This window comes from Equus asinus, chromosome 13 (assembly GCF_041296235.1).
Source record: "Equus asinus isolate D_3611 breed Donkey chromosome 13, EquAss-T2T_v2, whole genome shotgun sequence".
In the NCBI taxonomy this organism is placed as follows: Eukaryota; Metazoa; Chordata; class Mammalia; order Perissodactyla; family Equidae; genus Equus; species Equus asinus.
In genome coordinates, this window is record NC_091802.1 from 28,191,107 (window position 1) to 28,211,531 (window position 20,425).

A 20,425-nucleotide genomic window follows, 5' to 3' on the forward strand; every position below is an offset into this window, starting at 1 on the left:
AATCTTGTCATCAACTCAGTACTCTACTTCTTCAAATGCTACTTTTCTGTCAAGTTACTTGCGTGGAATGCAGTTCCAAGTGTACTAATAAACTTTCAATACGCACCAAAATACCTTCAATTTATGTTATGAATATATTAAAATGAGACTTTAAACATTACATTAAGGTGGATAAAAGTACTAAATTTACAAATGTACCAAATGTAATAAAATTATCAATGTACTAAAACATACTGATGCCCCATTGTGGCTGTAGCTTGAACATCTGAGATTGAGTCTCTTTTTTCTGTTTCCTAAATTCCCATATATTTTAAAGTTTAAAACAAAATTATCCATGTTGTAGTTGGAATGGTAAAAGATATACAAATAAGTCTCCTTGAAAAACTCACTCCAGTCCTGAGCATGGCCCTCAGCCTTTGTTACAGACTGAATGTTTGTGTCCCCAAATTCATATGGTGAAATCCTAACCCCCAGTGTGATGGCATTAGGAGTAGGGGTGGGAGGCGAGGGCGTGGGGGGGGGGGGGGGTGGGTTGGACATCGCTACCTTTATAAAAGAGATTCCAAACAGCTTCCTCCACCCTTCCACCAGGTGAGGACACAGCTGAGAAGACACTGTTTATCTATGAAGCAGGAAGCAGGTACTCACCAGACAACAAACCTGCTGGAGCCTTGATCTTGGACTTCCCAGACTCCTGAACTGTGAGAAGTTTGTTGTTTATAAGCCACCCAGTCTGCCGCCCAAACATACTAAGACAGCTTACTGACCCAGAAACCTAATTTGTCAGGAAGACTTACATTAGTCAAGCTCATGGAAACTTAGGAATAGATAAAAAAAAGCGAGCATTTTAATGGATAGTGCGAAGCAGATCTAATACCGGTTTTCCGGAGGCGGGGCGGTAGGGAGTGCCTTTCTAACCAAGGGAAATGGTTTAGTAATAGAACTAATCTGATTTAAGTACAGCCTCTAAGTGGATAATTGAGATTAAACAGTAGATTCCGGTTGTGATATAGGAGAAAAGAAGGTGCAAACAATTTCATGGTTAAGGAGCCTCCAAAATAACACGCCAGCAAACTAACTTGGGCAAAGTTGTGAATGGTTTTAAATCAGGAAGTGACTACCAAAAAGACAAAGTATCGCTTTTTTCACAAGGTATTCATTCAACTGACACATGTGTGCATATCTATGCAAATTTATCCTCTCTAGTCAGGAAAGACTGGATCCCTCGCCCAAGTTAGTTTGGTCGAAATGACATGGAATAATTTCAAGAACTGTAGGCAGACTATCAGGCAGTATTTACTTGACGTCAATTTCTATCAAAGGTAAAAAAGCTTGTGGTTCATAATGGAAAGGCTATTGGCGGTTGTGGTGGATGGGGGAGATTTATGGAATACATTTAGTATCATTTAAAATCTATTTTGGCAGGGGATGAAGAGGCAGGGTTTTTGTCTCCTGTTTTGTTTAAACTTTTTCTTAACTTTTTATTTTAGAACAGTTTTAGGTTAACAGTATTATAACCAAGATAGTACAGGGTTCCCTATACCCCGTACAAGAGGGTTTTTAAAATCTAACTTCTACTTCCACCTCCACCTAAACTCTTCCTTACTTCTCTTTGCTTCCAATCTCAGGTTTTGCCAGGGCCTAGTTCACACAGTGCAACTTGAGGATTGTAATGAAAACTCAGTTCAGTTAAAACTTCACCACCCAGCCATAAGTGGGTAGGGAGTTAAGCTCGCGAAACCCGAACGCGGAAACCCGAACGCTCTCGCCCCGCCCAGCCCCGCGTTTCCAGAGACGCGCCGAACCCCTCATCAACTTGGCTCCTCCAAGTCGGTCCCGGCAGATGAGGGCGAATCGCGACCAGGGGGATGGGCAGCCTCCGCGGGGAAGCTGCCCAGGACCCTGCTGGGCGAGCCGGGGGCGGGGACAGGACAGACTCCAACTTCAGGCCCCTCCTCTGAAGGCAGGTTCTCGAAGCCAAAACATTTAACCCCAAAACGTTCAGCTCTGAGGCGTGTGGCGGATTTCACATACATAAGCACATACGTGACGGCGGCTTGTGGTTTAAGGCAGACGCCGGCAGGCCGTTCTCAAGCACAGCCCACTCTCCGCCCCCAGCCAGCTCGCCCAGGCGGCCTCGCGCCCGCGCGGCACCGTCGTCGCAGCCCATCCCTCTGCGCGTCGCGAGGGGCGGGCACGCGCGCGTGAGGACGTCCGGGTCGCGCGCGCCGCCGCCGCCACCACTGCCACCGCCACCACCACCACCACCAAGCTGGGCCGGAGTTGCCGGTACTGGCATTTGAAGGTGATGGCCCTGACTGAAGGCCTTGTGCTGGCGTCTCTCGCTGTTCCTGCAGCCGCTGCCGAGGTGTCGGTCCGCTCATCATGAGAGGTCAGGCCTGGGGGAAGCGGGCGGAGGGGGCGAGGGGCCGCTGCGGATGGGCTCTGGGGAGAATAACTGAGGCACTTGAAGCTCGAACGTGGGTGGAAAACTGTCCTAGGGATTCCGGAAGCGTTGTTTGCGTTTACTTTTCTTCCTTTTTTCTCCCTTTTCTTGCTCGTGCATGGAGGAAAGAGGGAGGATTCTATATTTTTATTGATGGAAAAGATACTGAAACTGTCCCGTCCGACGTCGGTCTTCAGAGGTTTGAGGAAATACGTAGCACGCGTGGCGTCGGAGCATCGGTGAATGCCTTTAATTGAAAGGCACTAAAAACCAAACTGCCGTACAGTCACTGAAAAAAACATTCAAACGCACGAATGAAATAGAATGACACAGAACATGTCCTGATGTTAACCCTGGCTTCCTCCCCCAGAACCGGCAGTCGGGGATAAGGTCTGCGTTTCCTCAACTGGGATCCCGACTGTGGCATCCTTGACGGCTGCCCACACTGGTCATTTAGGGATCCTTCCTGCCAGTATTCTCTTTCCTCGCCACCCCCCCCCCCAACCGATGGTGGCATTTTTAATGGGCAGACTATGTAACTATCCTTATTCAAACCAGAGAGTCACCTAGCAATTACGTGGTGACTCCCCAAATTTCCCTATTTTAAAGGTAGTTAGGTAACATTCTTTTGGGGGGCGGGTATTAATTATTGGAAACCTTTTTATTATCTTTGGGAAAGCTGTTTGAGCATCAAACGAAATTTGTAGGTCACTTAAATGAAATGTTTATTAGTTCTCCATGATTATACATAAGGCATTAAGAGTTAGTTTTTTTCTTCCCAGCCTTTCCAAGCTTTAAAAAATACTGACTTGCTTTTATGAAATGTAGAATCTACATCAGAGATGAAACCGCTCCAGTTGGGCAAGTAACTGTACTGAAGTATGAATGAGTACTAGTACTCAAATTATTAACATCTGCTAGGCACCCATACTTTGACTACTTTGCTGATTCCTTCTGTCATTAGAGAACTGGAGGCATCAGAAGCTGAACTTTTTTTTGTAGCAGGTGTTCCCTAAAGATAGTTTGTTTAGAACAGCAGAGCCTTGGCATTAAGGAAGGAGGAGGGAGTCCAGTAATAAGTGACAGAAAACCAGAAAATAATTCATCTGTGATTATCAGCCTCTCCTTTAGTGAATAAAGGATTCCTAGTGAGCAATATATTGCCTGTATTTAACTGTTTACTTAGAATATGTTCTGCTCTTTGATTTTTAGGAGACAGAACCCTAAAGCAAAGAAATCTGGATCACAGAAAAAGTATTCAAAGGTCATGCAAGCCAACTGTAGCCAACTGCACAGTCCTCCAGGAGCTGCAGGCAGTGAGGATGCCTCAGCCTCCCAGTGTGCCCATACAAGATTGACAGAAGGTTCTTGTCTTCATTCTGGAGATGTTCATCTCCAGATAAACTCCATCCCTAAAGAATGTGCTGAAAATCCAGGCTCCAGAAATATAAGGTCAGGTGTCCATAGCCGTACCCATGGATGTGTACATAGTCGCTTACGGAGTCACTCCCACAATGAAGCCAGGCAGCCTGATGAGACTGCCACGGAGTCTGGAGATCATGGTAGTAGCTCCGTCTCAGAATTCCGGTATCTCTTCAAGTGGTTGCAAAAAAGTCTTCCATATATTTTGATTCTGAGTGTCAAACTTGTTATGCAGCATATAACAGGTAGAGTATAATAAAACACTGAGTTGTTTCATTTGTAAATTCAATTTTCTTTCTTTATTGGTAATCTAACCTATGTATTTCAGTTACTTATTTTCCCTTAGCTTTTAAAATTGTATATGTTTCCTTTAAATTCGTGTCATTGTGTTAACTGATATTTTTCTTTCAATTAACTGGAACTTATTTTCTAACAGGAATTTCTCTTGGAATTGGGCTGCTTACAACTTTTATGTATGCAAACAAAAGCATTGTAAATCAGGTTTTTCTAAGAGTAAGTACAATAATCAACTAAAAAATCATTAAATGTTTCTCTCTGTAGAATTATATACTCACTTTTGAGAGAAATAGGAATTAAGACAGTTTATTTGACAAATTTAAATATATATATTGTAACATCCATGATATATTAAATTTTATATAAATGTCCTAATGCTGATTGTTTCACCTTACTTTCAATGTATGTTGGGTTCCTGATAAAGAAAAACGAGACAGAGGGATTAAAAGGTTTAGAATGCACTATTTGATCTGATTTGTCAAGTGCTTTCATGTTTTATGAGTTAATTTGACCATACTAATATAATCATTGAAAACTTCAACTGTTGCACTCTTAGGTTTAAAATAGTTTTAAAAAATGTACATTGAGGGGCTGGCCCCATGGCCGAGTGGTTAAGTTTGCACGCTCCACTTCGGCAGCCCAGGGTTTTGCCAGTTCAGATCCTGGGCGCAGCTGTGGCACCAGTATCAAGCCATGCTGAGGTGGCATCCCACATGCCCCAACTAGAAGGACCCACAACTAAAAAATATGCAACTATGTACAGGGGACTTTGGGGAGAAAAAGGAAAAATAAAATCTTAAAAAAAAAAAAGTACATTGAATAAATGGATATTGAACTATTTAGATCTCTTAAAGAAAATTAAACCCAAAAAGTTTTTCCATAACATAAATTATAAGAGTCCTATTCATATAAATTATTGAGAAAAATAGGGTATGTTTATAAAATTTCACCTTCAAGCAACTTTAAAGGGCTATATCTGTGTAAAGAATCATGCATTCTGACCTGGAAATTTCTAGTTAGAACAATCAAAATTTAATTTAGGGTTTAAAACTAGTAACACTTTCAATTAAAAATTAGTAATTAAAATTTAATTTTAAAAGTGAAGTTAAAAACAAATTACTTTATTAAATTCTTATTTAATGGTCTGAGAATTTTAAAAATTATACTTACAAACCCTGATAAATGCATTTTTAAAAATTCTGTTTTTTCGGGGAGGCAAAAATAGGGAGCTGCAGAGGTAAAGTTTGCATTTGGGTGGGTCCTTTATGTCAGCTTGTAGAAGATTTGGCTTCTTTGAAACATAGGTAATGTTTTTATACAATGAAGAAACTTGCATTTAAAAAATCTGTTGGAGTTCTGTTTTGTTTGCTAAAGATATATAAAATAGTGTGATATGTGCAATTTAACAGGTATTCTATGTTTTTATTAAGATTAATCTATTAAAATGTTCTAAGTTAATTAGTCATTAAAGTAAATAGTTTACTGATATTTAAAACTCTGGCGTAACTCAAAATAAATTATAAAATTGTTTATTTTTCAGGAAAGGTGCTCAAAGATTCAGTGTGCTTGGTTACTGGTATTCTTAGCAGGATCTTCTGTTCTTTTATATTACACCTTTCATTCTCAGTCACTTTATCACAGGTAATTAGAGGTCCAAGTACACAATCACATTTTTTATGTAATCATATATTCCGTAGCATTTCACACACATATATATTACTTGTGCATACCTATTGTTAGAGTTCAATTTTTACCTATCCGCCTTCTTCCAAGATTGAGAGGGGTAAGTGACTTATTCAGAGTTGTATACCCAGTGCCTTGGCTCCTAGCAGGTGCTCAATAAATATTTAATTTTTGATATTAAATTTTCACTTATACAATCAATCATTATTAAGTACCATTAGGTTGTTGTTGTTGGTCTTTTATTGTTTTTTATTTTTGATAAATAAAAATCATATATATTTAAGATATATACATGATGTTTTGATATATGTATACATTGTGAGATGATTCCACAATCAAGCATATCTGTCACCTCCCTTGGTTACCTTTGTGTGTGTGTGTGTGATGAGAACACCTGATCTTGTTTCTCCTAGTAAGGAGAAGACTTGCTGTAGGACAGTAGTTACTAAGTTTCCATGTCAGATGGAAATGTTCTGAGTTTTTGACTTTAATCAGATTAGAAGTCCTGGTTTCAGAGGAGTTAGAGAGATGTGGACAAATCTGGGATATAGTTTGTAGGTGGAGCCAACACCACTTGGATTGGATTGGGTGGGTGGAATAGGTAGGTGGTGGGTGAAGGGAGAAGAATCAAGGATGACCCCTGGGTTTTTAGTCTAAGCAACTGGCTAGATGGTAGCAGCATTTGACTGGGCTGGTTTTGAGAGGAAACTCAATAATTTTGTTTTGAATATGTTAAGTTTAAGAAGCTATGTAGAACTGCTAAGAAAGTGATTACAGATCTATGTCATGAGCTCAGAGTAGAGATTACGGTTATAAATTTTGGTGTTATCGGCATATGGTTAATATTTAAAAACCAGAGGACTCAACAAGACTAACCAGGGAAAGAAAGTATAGACGGAGAAGAGGGTCCAGGACTGGACAGGCCCACGATTAGAGGAGCAGCAGCAAAGGAAACTAAGAAGGAACCACCATATGAGAACACTAGGAAAGGGTGGTTCAGAAGTCTAGGAAGAAAATAATTCAGGGAGGGAAGATGAAGGATGTGGTGATCTTGACAAGGAATTCAGTAGAGGAAGGAGACAGAATCCTGATTGAAGGTGGTTGAGGAGAGAACGGCAGATGTCTAGTTTTAGTGAATTTTTTAGATTATAGGCTAGAAAGGTATCAACCTTGACAAGTTAAGGAAGACTGTTCTTTTTCTTTATTCTATGGAGGAAAGATCTGAAATTCAAACATTAAAATCTCTTTAAGCAAAATGGTCTTCCATTCTATTTATGTGAACTCTAACATCTTGCCAAACTCATATTTTCTACACATCAAATAAAGTAAAATATTTGGTAGCAAATTTAAAACCCCTATCAGTATTTTACCTTTGTGTGTTGCTCTAGTAAGTTTTGATATTTTTCTCTTGGTAGCTTAATTTTTTTGAATCCTACTTTGGACCATTCGAACTTCTGGGAAGTACTCTGGATTGTTGGAATTACAGACTTCATTCTCAAATTCCTCTTCATGGGCTTAAAATGCCTTATTTTATTGGTGCCTTCTTTCATCATGCCTTTTAAATCCAAGGTAAGAAACTAATATGTTTTATTGGAACGATGTTAGCCAATCATATTAATGCTACTTAGTCTTCATTTAAATGACTCCTTTTGTAACTTTTCAGTTTGCTAAATAACCTAATTTTATTATTTCACACTGGCAACCACTTGCTCAAAGACTTGACCCTAAATATTAATCTATTCCAATAAAATCAGAATTATATTTGCTTCAGAATAATCTAAAAATCAGTCCCCACATCATATATGGAAAAATATTTAGATTTGTACTTCTTTACTTCTCTAGGGTATTATCAATTGGTAATTGATAACTGATGGTATGGAGTTATTCAGTGTTTTTCCCATATTTAATAAAAATTTTAATATAAATTTTGTGATCAGCAAAGACAAAGATATATGTTTTACTTGTATACATAAAACATTTCACTATGTCATTCTTTAGAAAGTCTGTGAAAACCATTATGAAGAATAATTTTAGTTACCTGTCTTATTCATATACTGTGTTCTCAATCCAATATGAAGTATTTGTGCTCTGTATATAAATACCTTGGGTAGCTCTATTTGTTTTCTCTCCCCTTCCTTTTTAGGGTTACTGGTATATGCTTTTAGAAGAATTATGTCAGTATTACCGAACTTTTGTTCCCATACCAGTTTGGTTTCGTTACCTTATAAGCTATGGGGAGTTTGGTAATGTAACTAGATGGAGTCTTGGGATATTGCTGGCTTTACTCTACCTCATACTAAAAGTAGGTAACGTTATAAATCTTGTCATGCATAATGATTCATATGATGATTATAGATTTTACATACTACTGCTTTTCTCTTTAACTGTTTTGTAGTTTATCTTCATATCACTCGTTTGAAGTAATAGGAGGTTCTGTATCTACTTACAAATGGAGAAATAGAAATATATATCTTTATCCTAATCCAGTGGTTCTCAGATTTTATTAGGGGAGTGGACCTCCACAAAGTATGGGTTATCTAAAGGGGGGGAACAAGTAGAATAGAACATACCCATTCCGAACAATAGCATCTGTCACACACATAATTCCCAAATTAGTGGAGTAGCTTGTCCTGTTGTCTCTATGCCTGCTTCCCTCAACTGAATTACTTTATGAAACTTTAAAATCTAAATGTGCTGAGAACATGTGAACCAGGTAAAATTGCCTTGTCTTTCACATAGATAAGTTTATATTTGTCTTGACTAAATTGTGATTCGAGGTATTCACATGTACTTCATTTTGGTTAAGAGTTAACTGAAATCTATAAATTGAGTAAAATATTCCATAATTGGATTTTAAATGTATTGAAAGTGAAATGATTAATTGTGATATGCAATGAGCATTAAGTTACTATCAGTATATGCTATTAGATTTTAGCTTTGATCTCTAGGTTTAGCAGATAGGGCTCTTTAAATTAATGAATTATCTCTTGTTTATTTCCTCTTTCAGCTTTTGGACTTTTTTGGACATCTAAGAACTTTCAGACGGGTTTTGAGAATATTTTTTACACGACCAGTAAGTATGTTTTATCAGTTATGGAAAAACACTTTTTACCTCTTTGTTATAAAATTTTTTTATTTTAGCAATTTTACAAGTGTGGATTTCATAACTACTTGATTTTTTAAAAAAACTTTTCTACTACTTTGGCATTTGGGGCTTTGATAATGATTTTGGAGTTTTATTTCTATGATCAGTTTCTTGCACATTGACAACCACCTGATAAGTTAATGCAGTGCTCATGTATTTGAATGTCTCTCTTACCCCTTCCAATCACTGGACAGTCTTAAGAGTTTATAAACATTCCCTTAAAAATATTGTCATGAACTTTTGTTCCTCTTCCTTTTTTAATCAATAAATAGTGGCTTTGTGTATATCTCTTAACTCCTTATTCAGCTTCTGTGAAAGTGCCTCCACTGTAATTTATTTATATGAAAAAAGCTCATTACCAAAAATTATGTCCCTTGAAATTTTCTTACTGGAAAATTTTTCCCACCAATACTCAATTCTTTATGCACAGATAAGTTCACGGCATGGAATTTAACAATTGAGACTCCAGTGTCAATTATAAACTTGATTATTACATGATTCTACTGATGTTACAAATGGCAGAGAAAGGTACCATCAGCTTTTTGCTATTTAGTAGCCTCAAAGTTTCTCAGTACTTAGGTGTGGCCACCAGATATTACAGTTTGATCCTCAGCTTTGCAGTCCATTAGGTACTTAACAGTTACTTGGTCAGGACTCAGGGGATCTGACAAAAATGTATGTTTAAAAAAATGGATTGTATCTACAAAGTATACCAAACTAACTGATCAGGGCACCCTTCCCCTAAGATAAAGTTAGTAATGTACTAATAAGTTTTGCTTCATCCTATTCAGACTTCTTTCTTTAGACAAGATATAATAAAATTGGGAGTTCAGCTTTGGTTAAGTTTATTCAATTGATTGAGTATCAGCCATTAATCTAGTAAGGCTTATGCTGAAATACTTTGATATTCTTTCTCTGTGAGGCAGAGAGAATATCAGTAATCAAAACTCTTTGATTTATTCCTGAGTCTCTCAGGAATATATACATGTCCTTGACATGTATATACATGTTCCTTAACTTTGCCAGGCAGTCACCAGGAGGATAAGTCTTCACCTGAAGGGAGCCTGAAAAATGCCAGACAAGAGTACTATTTTAAAAGCTTGTCAGCATGAGTATCTGCAGTGTACTTTGCTAAATAACATTTTACTGAAGGGAAATTCACACCAAGATCATCATTATCCCAATTTGTTTCTGGAATCTATAATATGACTAGTCTCAAAAAATCTTAATTTTTATATTTTTATCCTTTGAGTCTTAGTTTGATATTGTAACCCTCGATATTTAGTACAAGAAGTTTAGATCACAACTTCAGGTTGATGAGTCAAGTCATGCTGTGCTGTCATTACCATGAGTGAACCTGGGTGTTCTTACTTCTGTCCAGCCACCTTTTCCCCATCATTTCTACCAAAAGCTGATCTCATTTGTAATATTTTGTCACATCTAGTTAATAACTAAATTCTACTGATTTTGGTGAGGAAGTTATAAAGATCTTAGAAGAGATCAGAAACTTTTTTTAGGACTTTAGAAGAAAAGGAAATTCAAAGGATTGCTTATTGTTCAGTTAGTTTTGACAGTATAACTCTACCCAAGTTACATTTTGCAATTGCAGTTCCTTTGTAAAATTTTATCATTTTTTCTGAGTACTATGCTCTGACTTTTGTGATCTTTAAGGATGATAATTAAAATTATTTTTAGGGGCCAGCCCCGTGGCCTACTGGTTAAGTTTGCACGCTCCGCTTTGGCGGCCCAGGGTTCGGATCCTGGGCACGGACATGGCACCACTCATTAGGCCATGTTGAGGCAGTGTCCCACATGCCCCAACTAGAAGGACCCACAACTAAAATATACAACTATGTACTGGGGGGATTGGGGGAGAAAAAAGCAGGGAAAAAAAAAAAAAAGATTGGCAACAGCTGTTAGCTCAGGTGCCAATCTTTAAAAAAAAAAATTATTTTTAGATTTAGTGGCAGGACACTGTTCAGTGGTCTCTAAACCTTTCACACTGAACTCACCTGGAGAGCTTTCAAAAATTACAGATTCCTGGGTCACATCCCAGTATGTCTGGACCTATTGACTTAATCTCCAGTGTGGAGCACAGCAGTCTATTTTTAAAGCAGTTTCTCCACATGAGTTAATTCAGCCAGCCAAGCTGTGGTTTGACTTTTTGGAACCACTGCCGTAGGTAATAAACAGGCTTAATTTGACAATACTGGGTCACATAATACATGAATATAGATTTTATATTACTTAGTTATATTTTAGATTGCTCAGTCTCTTAAGCCAGTTGAATCTGAAGCACTATCATTATTTAGGAATGCACTGAATCTAATAATCTTCCAAGATCCTATTATGTATTATTTAATAAGTTCACCTTGATGCAGTCCATCAAAACGTAGTTCTGGATACGTAGTTCAGCTTTGAAATGTTTATGTTCTTCGGGAGAGTTTTCAAATGCCTAGTTCCAGGGAGATTGAGAAAAATGGCATCACCTATGTATTTGAGGAACAGGAAAGAAAGAAATTTGCAGATGAACAGAACTTCTTATCTTCATAGACTTATGGAGTGGCTGCCAGCAAGAGACAGTGTTCAGATGTGGATGATATTTGTTCAATATGTCAAGCTGAATTTCAAAAGCCAATTCTTCTCATCTGTCAGGTAATTATATTTTTAAGAAACCTAAATAAAGCACTTCTCCTTGACTTACATTAGTTACAAGGAAAAAAAAATTCTACAATGCTTAGCAGAAAGTAGCATTCAAGGCACATACTAGTAATTTATTACTGTAATTAGGGACTTGGTAGATTAGCTAAATCTTGTCCCTTATGTTCTAATGATTTTTATGCAGAGTGTATGAAGTGGAAAAATAATTCATATAGCAGATTGGAAACCAAAGCAAGTGGAAAACAGGCCATTTTTAATAATTAGATGCTAGTCTTTTAGAATATCAGCATTTGTTATTGAATTGTATAAGGACCTTTCCTAGATTTTTTGGCAGTCTCAAAGACTTCATTAATCCATTATCCTTGATCTTAAAGTTATCACCTAGGGATGGCTTGTATTTTATTAAAAGTGGTTAAATGGATAGTACAGTCAAAAGAACACTAGTGGCTCTACCACTAACACACTCTTTGTGTTCTTGAATGCCATACTTTCTATGTTTTCTTACTTGTAAAATGAAGGGTTTAGTGATCTCCAAAATCCCTTTTAGCTGTAAAGAGTATGATTCTCTGCAGTGTGATGAATTTAAAGTTAAAATGTTACCAAGTATAAAATCTAGTTCTTAATTCCTTTACAGCATATATTTTGTGAAGAATGCATTACGTTATGGTTTAACAGAGAGAAAACATGTCCGCTGTGCAGAACTGTGATTTCAGACCATATAAACAAATGGAAAGATGGAGCCACTTCATCACACCTTCAAATATATTAAGTTGTACAAACTATTAAGACCACAAAACACTAATTTCTTTTGGTTAAAGTAACTATTGTTAAAGACATTACAATGGATTTTCAGTGCTAGAAATTAAGGAAAATGTTTCAAAATGGTTTTAGAATATTATAAGAAGACATAAATGTATAGTCCAATTTATCAAAAGATTAAATGAAAGAATCCTATGTTTAAAAAAATATATAAGTAATCTTCAACCTAATGCATATGCAACATTTATTCTATCCTGTTTAACAGGTCATTGCAGTGTTAAATTGTAAATGTGTTTTCTTGTTAATCTTACCAAAACAGCAATTGGATAACTAGAACTAGTGGTTTTAGAGGAACTCAGGTATTCCTTCCTGACATTGTTTTCAGAATAAAGAATATTTTTCATAGTATTTTAAGATACACATAATCTGAAAGTAGAATTTTCTTTAGCATTGACTTTTATAATTCCCATTCTTAAAATTTTCATAAAATTTGTATTTTTAAATGAAAGTTCTAAATGCTATATTTTACCTGTAACAATCAGATTTCTAAGTGAAGATTAATTTACTGAGGATGATATATTTTAATATTGTATTATTCTCTGTAGTGTGATTAGCAATCAATGAGAATAGATGATTTAAATTCATTGTGTTTGTGGACCTCATACGCACAATCCTGCTGTCAGCTTTAATGTTCATGATCTTGCTTTTTGTTTAGTGCCATGGACTATCTTGACGTAACTATTAAAATAATTCACATGGATTACAAACAGCTGGCTTCACTGATGATTTGAATAGTATTACAAAACCAACTCAAACTCTTAGAAAAGAATTCCCCTTATAACTGGTCTTCTCCAGAAGTTTTGGAATCTTATGCTTGAATCACCTTTACTTAGGAGATTAAAGTTGCACTCAGAGGCAAGCAAAAGCTTTGGATAGTGGGCTGTTTGCCTCTAGGTATTTGTGCAGGGCGGTGGGAAAGGGAATGAGGCACTTTCTCTCTCTCCGTGAAAACTCTAAGGGGGAATTAAGATCTATAACAGAGGTCTGGTTATATCAAAGTTTAGAGTACAAAGCCTCTGCCCATTTTTTCTATTACCATCTATCAGTTTGCACACAAGGAAAAGACAGTGGGAAGGAGAAGTTAGGAGGGAGAGGTAGAAAACAGATTTGCAGTGTTGATAAGACAAAGGCTAAACCAGCATATGGATTAATAAGAGTAGTGACCAACCAGCTACAGGTCAAGTCATTCTCATGCCTGTACGGCCAAACTGACAAAAGAATATTAGAAAGCCTGTAACTTTCCCAGGTAACTACTGCCAGGTTATCAGTACAACTATTTTGATTCATTCAGTGATGATACAGTATTTAACTCTATTATCTACTTTGAGAACCACTGCAAATATTGAAACAAGCTTACTTGGCCTTAAATCACCTTCCTGACTGCCGTGAAGCTAATAGTTATTACTCAGGTATACAGCAGGGAATGGGTGAGAAAGGTAACTTGGGTTTGAATTTGGGTATAAAAGACAGAGGTGCTGACTTATTAAAAACACAAGAATGGCATCTTACTACGTGATTACTTCAGCCTTATTACAATAGCTGCTTACCCTATGGCTATATGGATAGCTTTCTTTTGGTCACATTAGCACCTGAGCTAACAACTGTTGCCAATCTGCCAATCTTTTTTTTATTCTTCTGCTTTTTCTCCCCAAAGTCCCTGAGTATATAGTTGTATATTCTAGTTGTAGGTCCTTCTGATTGTGCTATGTGGGATGCCCCCTCAGCATGGCCTGATGAGTGGTGCCATGTCCACGCCCAGGATCCGAACCAGCAAAACCCTGGGCCGCAGAAGCAGAGTGCGCGAACCACTTGGCAACCCGGCCTGCCCCCACTTTGTTTCTTAATATGATTTAATAACAAAGGAGGTCCATAGTGGACAGTGGGGTTTTTTGGGTTTTTTTAATGAACAAGAAAACACTTCACATATGAATTCAAAAGGGGGAAAATGTAATAGGAGAGCTATGCCATCCATTAATAGCACTGATGAACTGGAAGGATTTTTCTACTTCTATTCCTTCACCTCAAAAACAGGGGAACAGGGATTCAAAATCCCATTTATTCTGTGAATTCAGATCACACCCTCTGAAAGATTGTTTTATCTGTACTGAGTCGGTACTATTTTACAAAAAAGTCAGTTTGAGAACTTCTATAGAGAAATCACATTGGCAAACAGGATAGAATGACCTCATAAAAAGTGGCTTATATAAAACACCCAACTACACTAGATATATTGCGACATTAGTTAAAAACAGATTTGTGCACTACGTTATTTTGTGCATACACACCAAATAATCAAATGTAGTTGACAAGTGTGGCTGTGTGGCTGAACAAACTGTTGATTTTTAGCACAAGAAAGTCTTCCCCATGTTTTTACATGAAGCTAGCTTTCACATAACTTTTCACGTGAACTTTTTTTCTCTTTTTCTTTTTTTTTTTGAGGAAGATTAGCCCTGAGCTAACTACTGCCAATCCTTCTCTTTTTGCTGAGGAAGACAGGCCCTGAGCTAACATCGACGCCCATCTTCCTCTACTTTATACATGGGGTGCCTACCACAGCATGGCTTTTGCCAAGCAGTGCCATGTCTGCACCTGGGATCTGGACCAGCAAACCCCAGGCTGCCGAGAAACGGAACGTGCGCACTTAACCGCTGCGCCACGGGGCCAGCCGGAATTTTTTTTAAGCAACCAATTCAATTCTATTTGACAGAACTTAGAAATCACAGATGGGTAACATCTAATATATAAAGTCAGTACTAAAACTGTTATATATTTAAGTAGCTTCCATTTCTCAGCAAAAACAGTTTTACAACTGTCATTCCTCACATATGTAAGTAGTTTATTAAATATGAGAACCTGAACACATCTGGCATATTAATGAAAAAAATTATTGAAACCGTTTGTGCACCTGATAGTTTTTTCTTCCTATCTTAGGAGAATAAAAAAAATCACCTCTATTTTATGTTCATTCAAATTTGTATTTAATTTCTATTTACATTCATTGAATCTGAAATCAAATACTTAGTACAGTAAACTAAATACAAGATGAAAAGCAGAAAAGGTGTTACCCTCATAGCACTCCTAATAAGGCAGCTGAAGAATTTATTTACTCTGATAAATGCAAAGCCAACTTGAGATAGGAAAAAAATAATAGTTTTAAGAGCAAACACAGATGAACCCATCTTTCAGATGTTACTTCAGATAATCCACTGAGGTAATACTTGTGCTGTAGTGGTAAATTAAGAATCACACAAGAAAAGTTTTGTATCAATCATCAACAGACCACAGGTCATGGTGTGACCAATACTTTTGTCCAGCTTGGTAGTGTCTACTCCTATGAAAAAAGGTAGATGTTTGGACATTGATGTTTTTATGTGAGGCATTTTCAAAGCCTCAAAACCCAGTCTTCATAAATTCAACATTTCTCACAGGAATAATCTTAGATCTAGCCCTTATAAGCTAGGAACCATACAACTTAACTGAGTAACCAGAATTTTTAGGTCCTACATTAAATATAAAATCCAAGGCTCAGTATATTAATACTATGGAAGATGCATCTTGTTTATAATCATTTATTACTTAAAGAATGTTGAATTTATGGAGTATCATACATGCATTCTTTCCCCCCAATTATCTTCCATCTCAAAAAATTGTATGGAAAAATCCTTCTTCAAGGATTCAAATTAGTTAAGACCATAAAGGGGAAAAAGAAATAATATAATTTTCCTAAAAATCTGGTTCAAGTTCAATAATTAATACTTTACATTGTTAATCACAGCTCATTTATAAATCCAGTTTATTCTGTAATGCTACAAACCTTATAAAATCAAAATTAGTAAACTTCAGTTATCAGTGATTATATTTTAATTAAAAAACAGCATGTATAAAATAAAAAAATATCCTGTAATAGCTGATTTTAAAGAAAATAATCAAATGATGAAAGAAAAGCACTTAATCTCTTTTATACACTTACCTGGAATAATCATAAAGAACCCTCTTAAAAACTCAAGACTAGTAATATTGATATCATATATTTTTAAACAATACTTGGATTTTTACAAATAAATATAGGGTAAGCCATATTGCATAGGTGTGTGCTTTCTGTCTGTGACACTAAAGTGGCACCTGACATGTTTTCACAGTCATAGTAGGGATATCCATTTATGAAATGTAATTTCTCAATAACTTGCCACAGCATAGGAAATTAATTTCACTTAATGTTAAGTTTGAAAAACTATATTTGTGTGGATGGTAGGTGTGCAATTAATGCTTTTTATGCAGAAAAGTTGCAGTGTTTGCCACTATTGCTGGCAGTACTAATTATGAAAATGGTTTAACTATGGGGTGGTTAATAGCCAGCCAATCACAGTGCAAATGTTACTAGCAAATAGGACCGAGGAGGGATATTTTGGTGTAAAATTCCACTGGAATTTGGTCAGGCAGTCAACACTACAGTTAGTAAACACATTTGAAAACAAGTATCAGAGTAGCACAAGCCACTGACAGTGTGAAATAAAGCCTGTACATATCACCATAGCTTTTTGGGTTCTGTTTTCTGAGACATCATAAACTGTCGGAGAAGAAAGATCTGCACTTTAAGTACAATTTCTGCCCTTATTATTGTAGCTTCTAATTTACTAGCTATAGTTATAAAGTTTCTCAGTAGGCTGCTGCAATAAGGGAGGAGGGGAGTCTAGAGGGAGTGATTTTTTTTAAAAAAAAGGCCTTCTGTCCAAAGATGAACTATTACTAAATCTTTCATTTATTGCCACAATTGAAAAGGTATACTTCCAATCATTTTTCATGGTTCTATTTTGCTTAATGTCATAGGATTTCATCTCATCTTACTTGACTTGCTATTTAAATAAGCAAAGCTTTGCTCTTTTCTGACTGAATTCAACATGCATAAAGAATTTTATGGCTTGGATCCTATGGCTCAAAAGGTTTGGAGAACATAGCAAGCAGCATCTATTTAAAAAAATTGTAGGGTTGCAAAATATTACAAACTGCCTTTGCACACTCAGACTGAAGACATTATAAAAGACAAACAAAAATAAGTGATAAGACTCAACTGCAACTGCATGATCATCTATTATACCAGTATGCACTGAAATATATTTTTATAAAGCTCTGCAGATATTAAACCCTTTCACCAGCTAAAGTCATGGAAATGCTCTCTTTAAGGCAGGAAGTATTTAAGAAAGGTAAAGTTACCTTTATTTTTATTCTTTGTACCTGTAAATCACTTATGTAGATTTTGTTACAATTTCAAAAACATAGTATCTTGTTAACATGTTTCCTAAATTAAGCCACTAAGTTTTCGTATTCACTGTGGAAGACATTCATCAAAAGGCCATCAAATATTTTTACAATCAAAAAATATAGCCCCAGTATAGGAGGAAAAAAATACCTTTTTTCCTTTTAAAACTGTTAAGGAAAAAAATGTAAGGAAGGTAGACAGCAAAAACAGTAAAAAGAAGCAAAACTTAAAACCTTACCAATTTGCTGTAAAGAGATTAGAGAGAGAGTAAACTGTGGCAACACCCTCTTCCCCTGGATCTCCCTATCTCCCTCACTTTGCCGCCCTCAGTATGCATTTTATCCTGACTCTCTTCCGTCCTTCTTCAACCATGGGCTGAACACATTTGGCATCTTGAACTAAATACTGGTATAAAAACAGGTGGTGATATTTTTCCAGTGCAATGCAGGCCCAGGACAAAGATGAAATGTAGGACATACAACTTATGCCCATTCCAAGGCTTCCAGTTAAGCTTAGCACATAGCAGTAACTGCAAGTAGAAATGATTAAACAGATTCATTTTTTTTTCTAGTATTACAGACAGGTATTGCAGCTGGGTTACTGAAAATAAACTCCCAGGCCCACCCCAATCCCTCAACGAGCCACAGCTGTGGTTAACAATGATTCATTTGCATTTTTATTATTTCACCAAGAGAAGAAACAGAAGCTGTCTGGCTTTCTTCACACCAACCAATAATTTCGCATTTTAAAGTTTGGGATGTTTTCCATAATGAGCTGAATCAAAAATCTATTTGAAAAATATATATTTATATAAAAAAAAGATTCAGGTTGTTTGCACGTAAAACATCAATTAAGTTTCTTTTGTCTTTGATTCCACGTTGCTGGAAAAAGTTTGACCAAGCTTGCATGCTTATCTGTCCTTAGTTGCAAGTATTACAGGCAGTTTCATACTTTGCCTAATGAAAGGATAACCCTTCTTTGACGCAATCAGAACTCAACAGTGATTCAGAAGCAACATCCTACCCTTAATACTGTCAGTTTCGAGCCATCAACATGAAAATCCTTGATAAGGTTGAGAAGATGTCGCTAGGAATCAATTAATTGATGTGCCTAAGAGTTCGCAATACTATTTTGCTTAAGTTTTTTTTTTGCACCATTGATTGATTTTTAAAAATCCATGTTTATTTTTCCTCGGTCCAAAGTGTTCTATGTAATGACACTGACTCTTTGAGACTGTCATTTTGAGTCTTCTTGTTTCACCTTGCAGGATGCTCACACATCCCCTCCCCACCTTTTTTGCCTTAAATTCATTAAAAGCATTGCTCTGTCATAGATTCATACGCAGGTGCTCTGGTCTTTTGGAGATCATGGGAAAAGCCTGTTTTTTGTACGGCCCGGAGTTCGGCTGTCGTATTGGAAGTGGTGCTGAAGCTTCTCCACTCATTGTCACATCCATCTGCTCTATTCCACTTGTTTCCATTGGGAATTCCACAGGCGTCTGAGGATTTGCCGTGCTGGCTGAAGCACCTCTTCCCCAGAAATCCCCAGGAGAAAATTTGACTGGGCTTTAAGACAAGGAAGAGCTATCATTCATTTGTCTCAAGGATTATCTCAACAAGAAATATTTTCCTTACCTTTAAAGGGAGTGTGGTAATATGACATTTATTTTCATTTAATTTTATTTTTGTGTGGATTAGCACAAAGGCAAAAGTTGAGCCATCTCTCCCCTAGACTGATTGCGGGAGCTTCCTAACTGGTCTCTTAACCTCTATACTTGCCCCCATAAAACCCTCAATGATACTTTTCTTTTTCAATCATTTCACTCCCACACTTAAAACAGTTTCCCACTGCAAAGTACTCCTCCAAACTTTTGCCATTTTCTTCCTCACTCACCACACTTCAGGAACGTTGATCTCCCTTTCATTTCCAAGAAACCTTCCTTAAGGCTTTTGCAGCTGCTGTTCTACCTGTAACACCCTTGTACTTCTGTGTTTTGTATAGCTGGCTCTTTCTCTTCCTTCTTAGATGTTACTTCACCACTGAGGCCTTTCTCTGACCACCATCAACAGGAGCCCCCTCATTATACTTTGCTCTCTACCATCACACTTTTTTTTTTTATGTAGCACTTGGCACTACTTGTAATTACATTTTTTCTATTTCCTTCTTTGTTTATTGTGACTCGCTCTCACTAAATTGTAAGCTTCATCAGGACAAGGACAATTCCTCTGCTAATCATGTGTCCTCAGCATGCAGCAGAGCCCCTGGTACATGATAATTGTTGAAAGAATGGGTAAAGAGGACACTTGCCAGTGCAGTAGCTTACCTTCAGAAGGGAAGGTAAACTATATAGCACATTATCATAGATTACGCACAGACTAGTCACTTGAAAGATAAGAAGGTGTAGATGCTGTGCTTGTCTCAATCGAAGAGAATATGACAGATCTTTCATTTATGTAACTTGGCATAAATTTGTTAAGCAATGCTCTTCTAGGTTTTAAAAAAAAAAGGCAGAATAACAAAATCTGAATACCTGACAGGTGTTCGTGGGCTGCCAATAAATCTTCGAGGTGATCGGATTTTTGGTTCAAAGGAAAACTTTTCTTTTACACTTTCAAGTACAGATGGAGCCACATATGTAAAACCCTGAAAGACAGTTAACAGTGGACTACAGAATGGCATTTTGTCACACATCAAG

The 20,425-nt window shown here is 36.9% G+C and overlaps 2 protein-coding genes across 7 annotated transcripts in view; one reads left to right on the forward strand and one right to left on the reverse strand.

The window, feature by feature from the left end:
- Positions 1–1,790: 1,790 nt before the first annotated feature.
- Positions 1,791–13,180, forward strand: RNFT1 (ring finger protein, transmembrane 1). Of its 2 annotated transcripts, XM_044745213.2 has the most exons (9): positions 1,842–2,392; positions 3,659–4,113; positions 4,305–4,381; positions 5,706–5,806; positions 7,264–7,417; positions 7,992–8,150; positions 8,856–8,921; positions 11,547–11,648; positions 12,289–13,180. In XM_044745213.2, the coding sequence occupies exons 2-9, from the start codon at positions 3,714–3,716 to the stop codon at positions 12,421–12,423; spliced, it is 1,194 nt and encodes a 397-aa protein (XP_044601148.1). In that variant the 5' UTR covers positions 1,842–2,392; positions 3,659–3,713; the 3' UTR covers positions 12,424–13,180. The 2 variants fall into 2 exon arrangements, with proteins under 2 accessions (XP_014712442.1, XP_044601148.1); XM_014856956.3 differs by lacking the exon at positions 7,992–8,150 and having other exon boundaries at positions 1,791–2,392.
- Positions 13,181–15,431: 2,251 nt separating this feature from the next.
- RPS6KB1 (ribosomal protein S6 kinase B1) overlaps positions 15,432–20,425 on the reverse strand; it is a 44,609-nt gene continuing 39,615 nt past the window's right edge. For 3 of the 5 annotated variants that reach the window (XM_014856958.3, XM_070482866.1, XM_014856959.3), the window contains 2 exons: positions 20,261–20,373; positions 15,432–19,295 (listed from right to left, as the gene is read on the reverse strand). In XM_014856958.3, the coding sequence (XP_014712444.1) occupies positions 19,058–19,295; positions 20,261–20,373 (351 nt within the window). In that variant the 3' untranslated portion in view covers positions 15,432–19,057. The remainder of the gene's footprint in view (positions 19,296–20,260; positions 20,374–20,425) is intronic. The other 2 variants (XR_001400556.3, XR_011493728.1) reach the window with 2 other exon arrangements.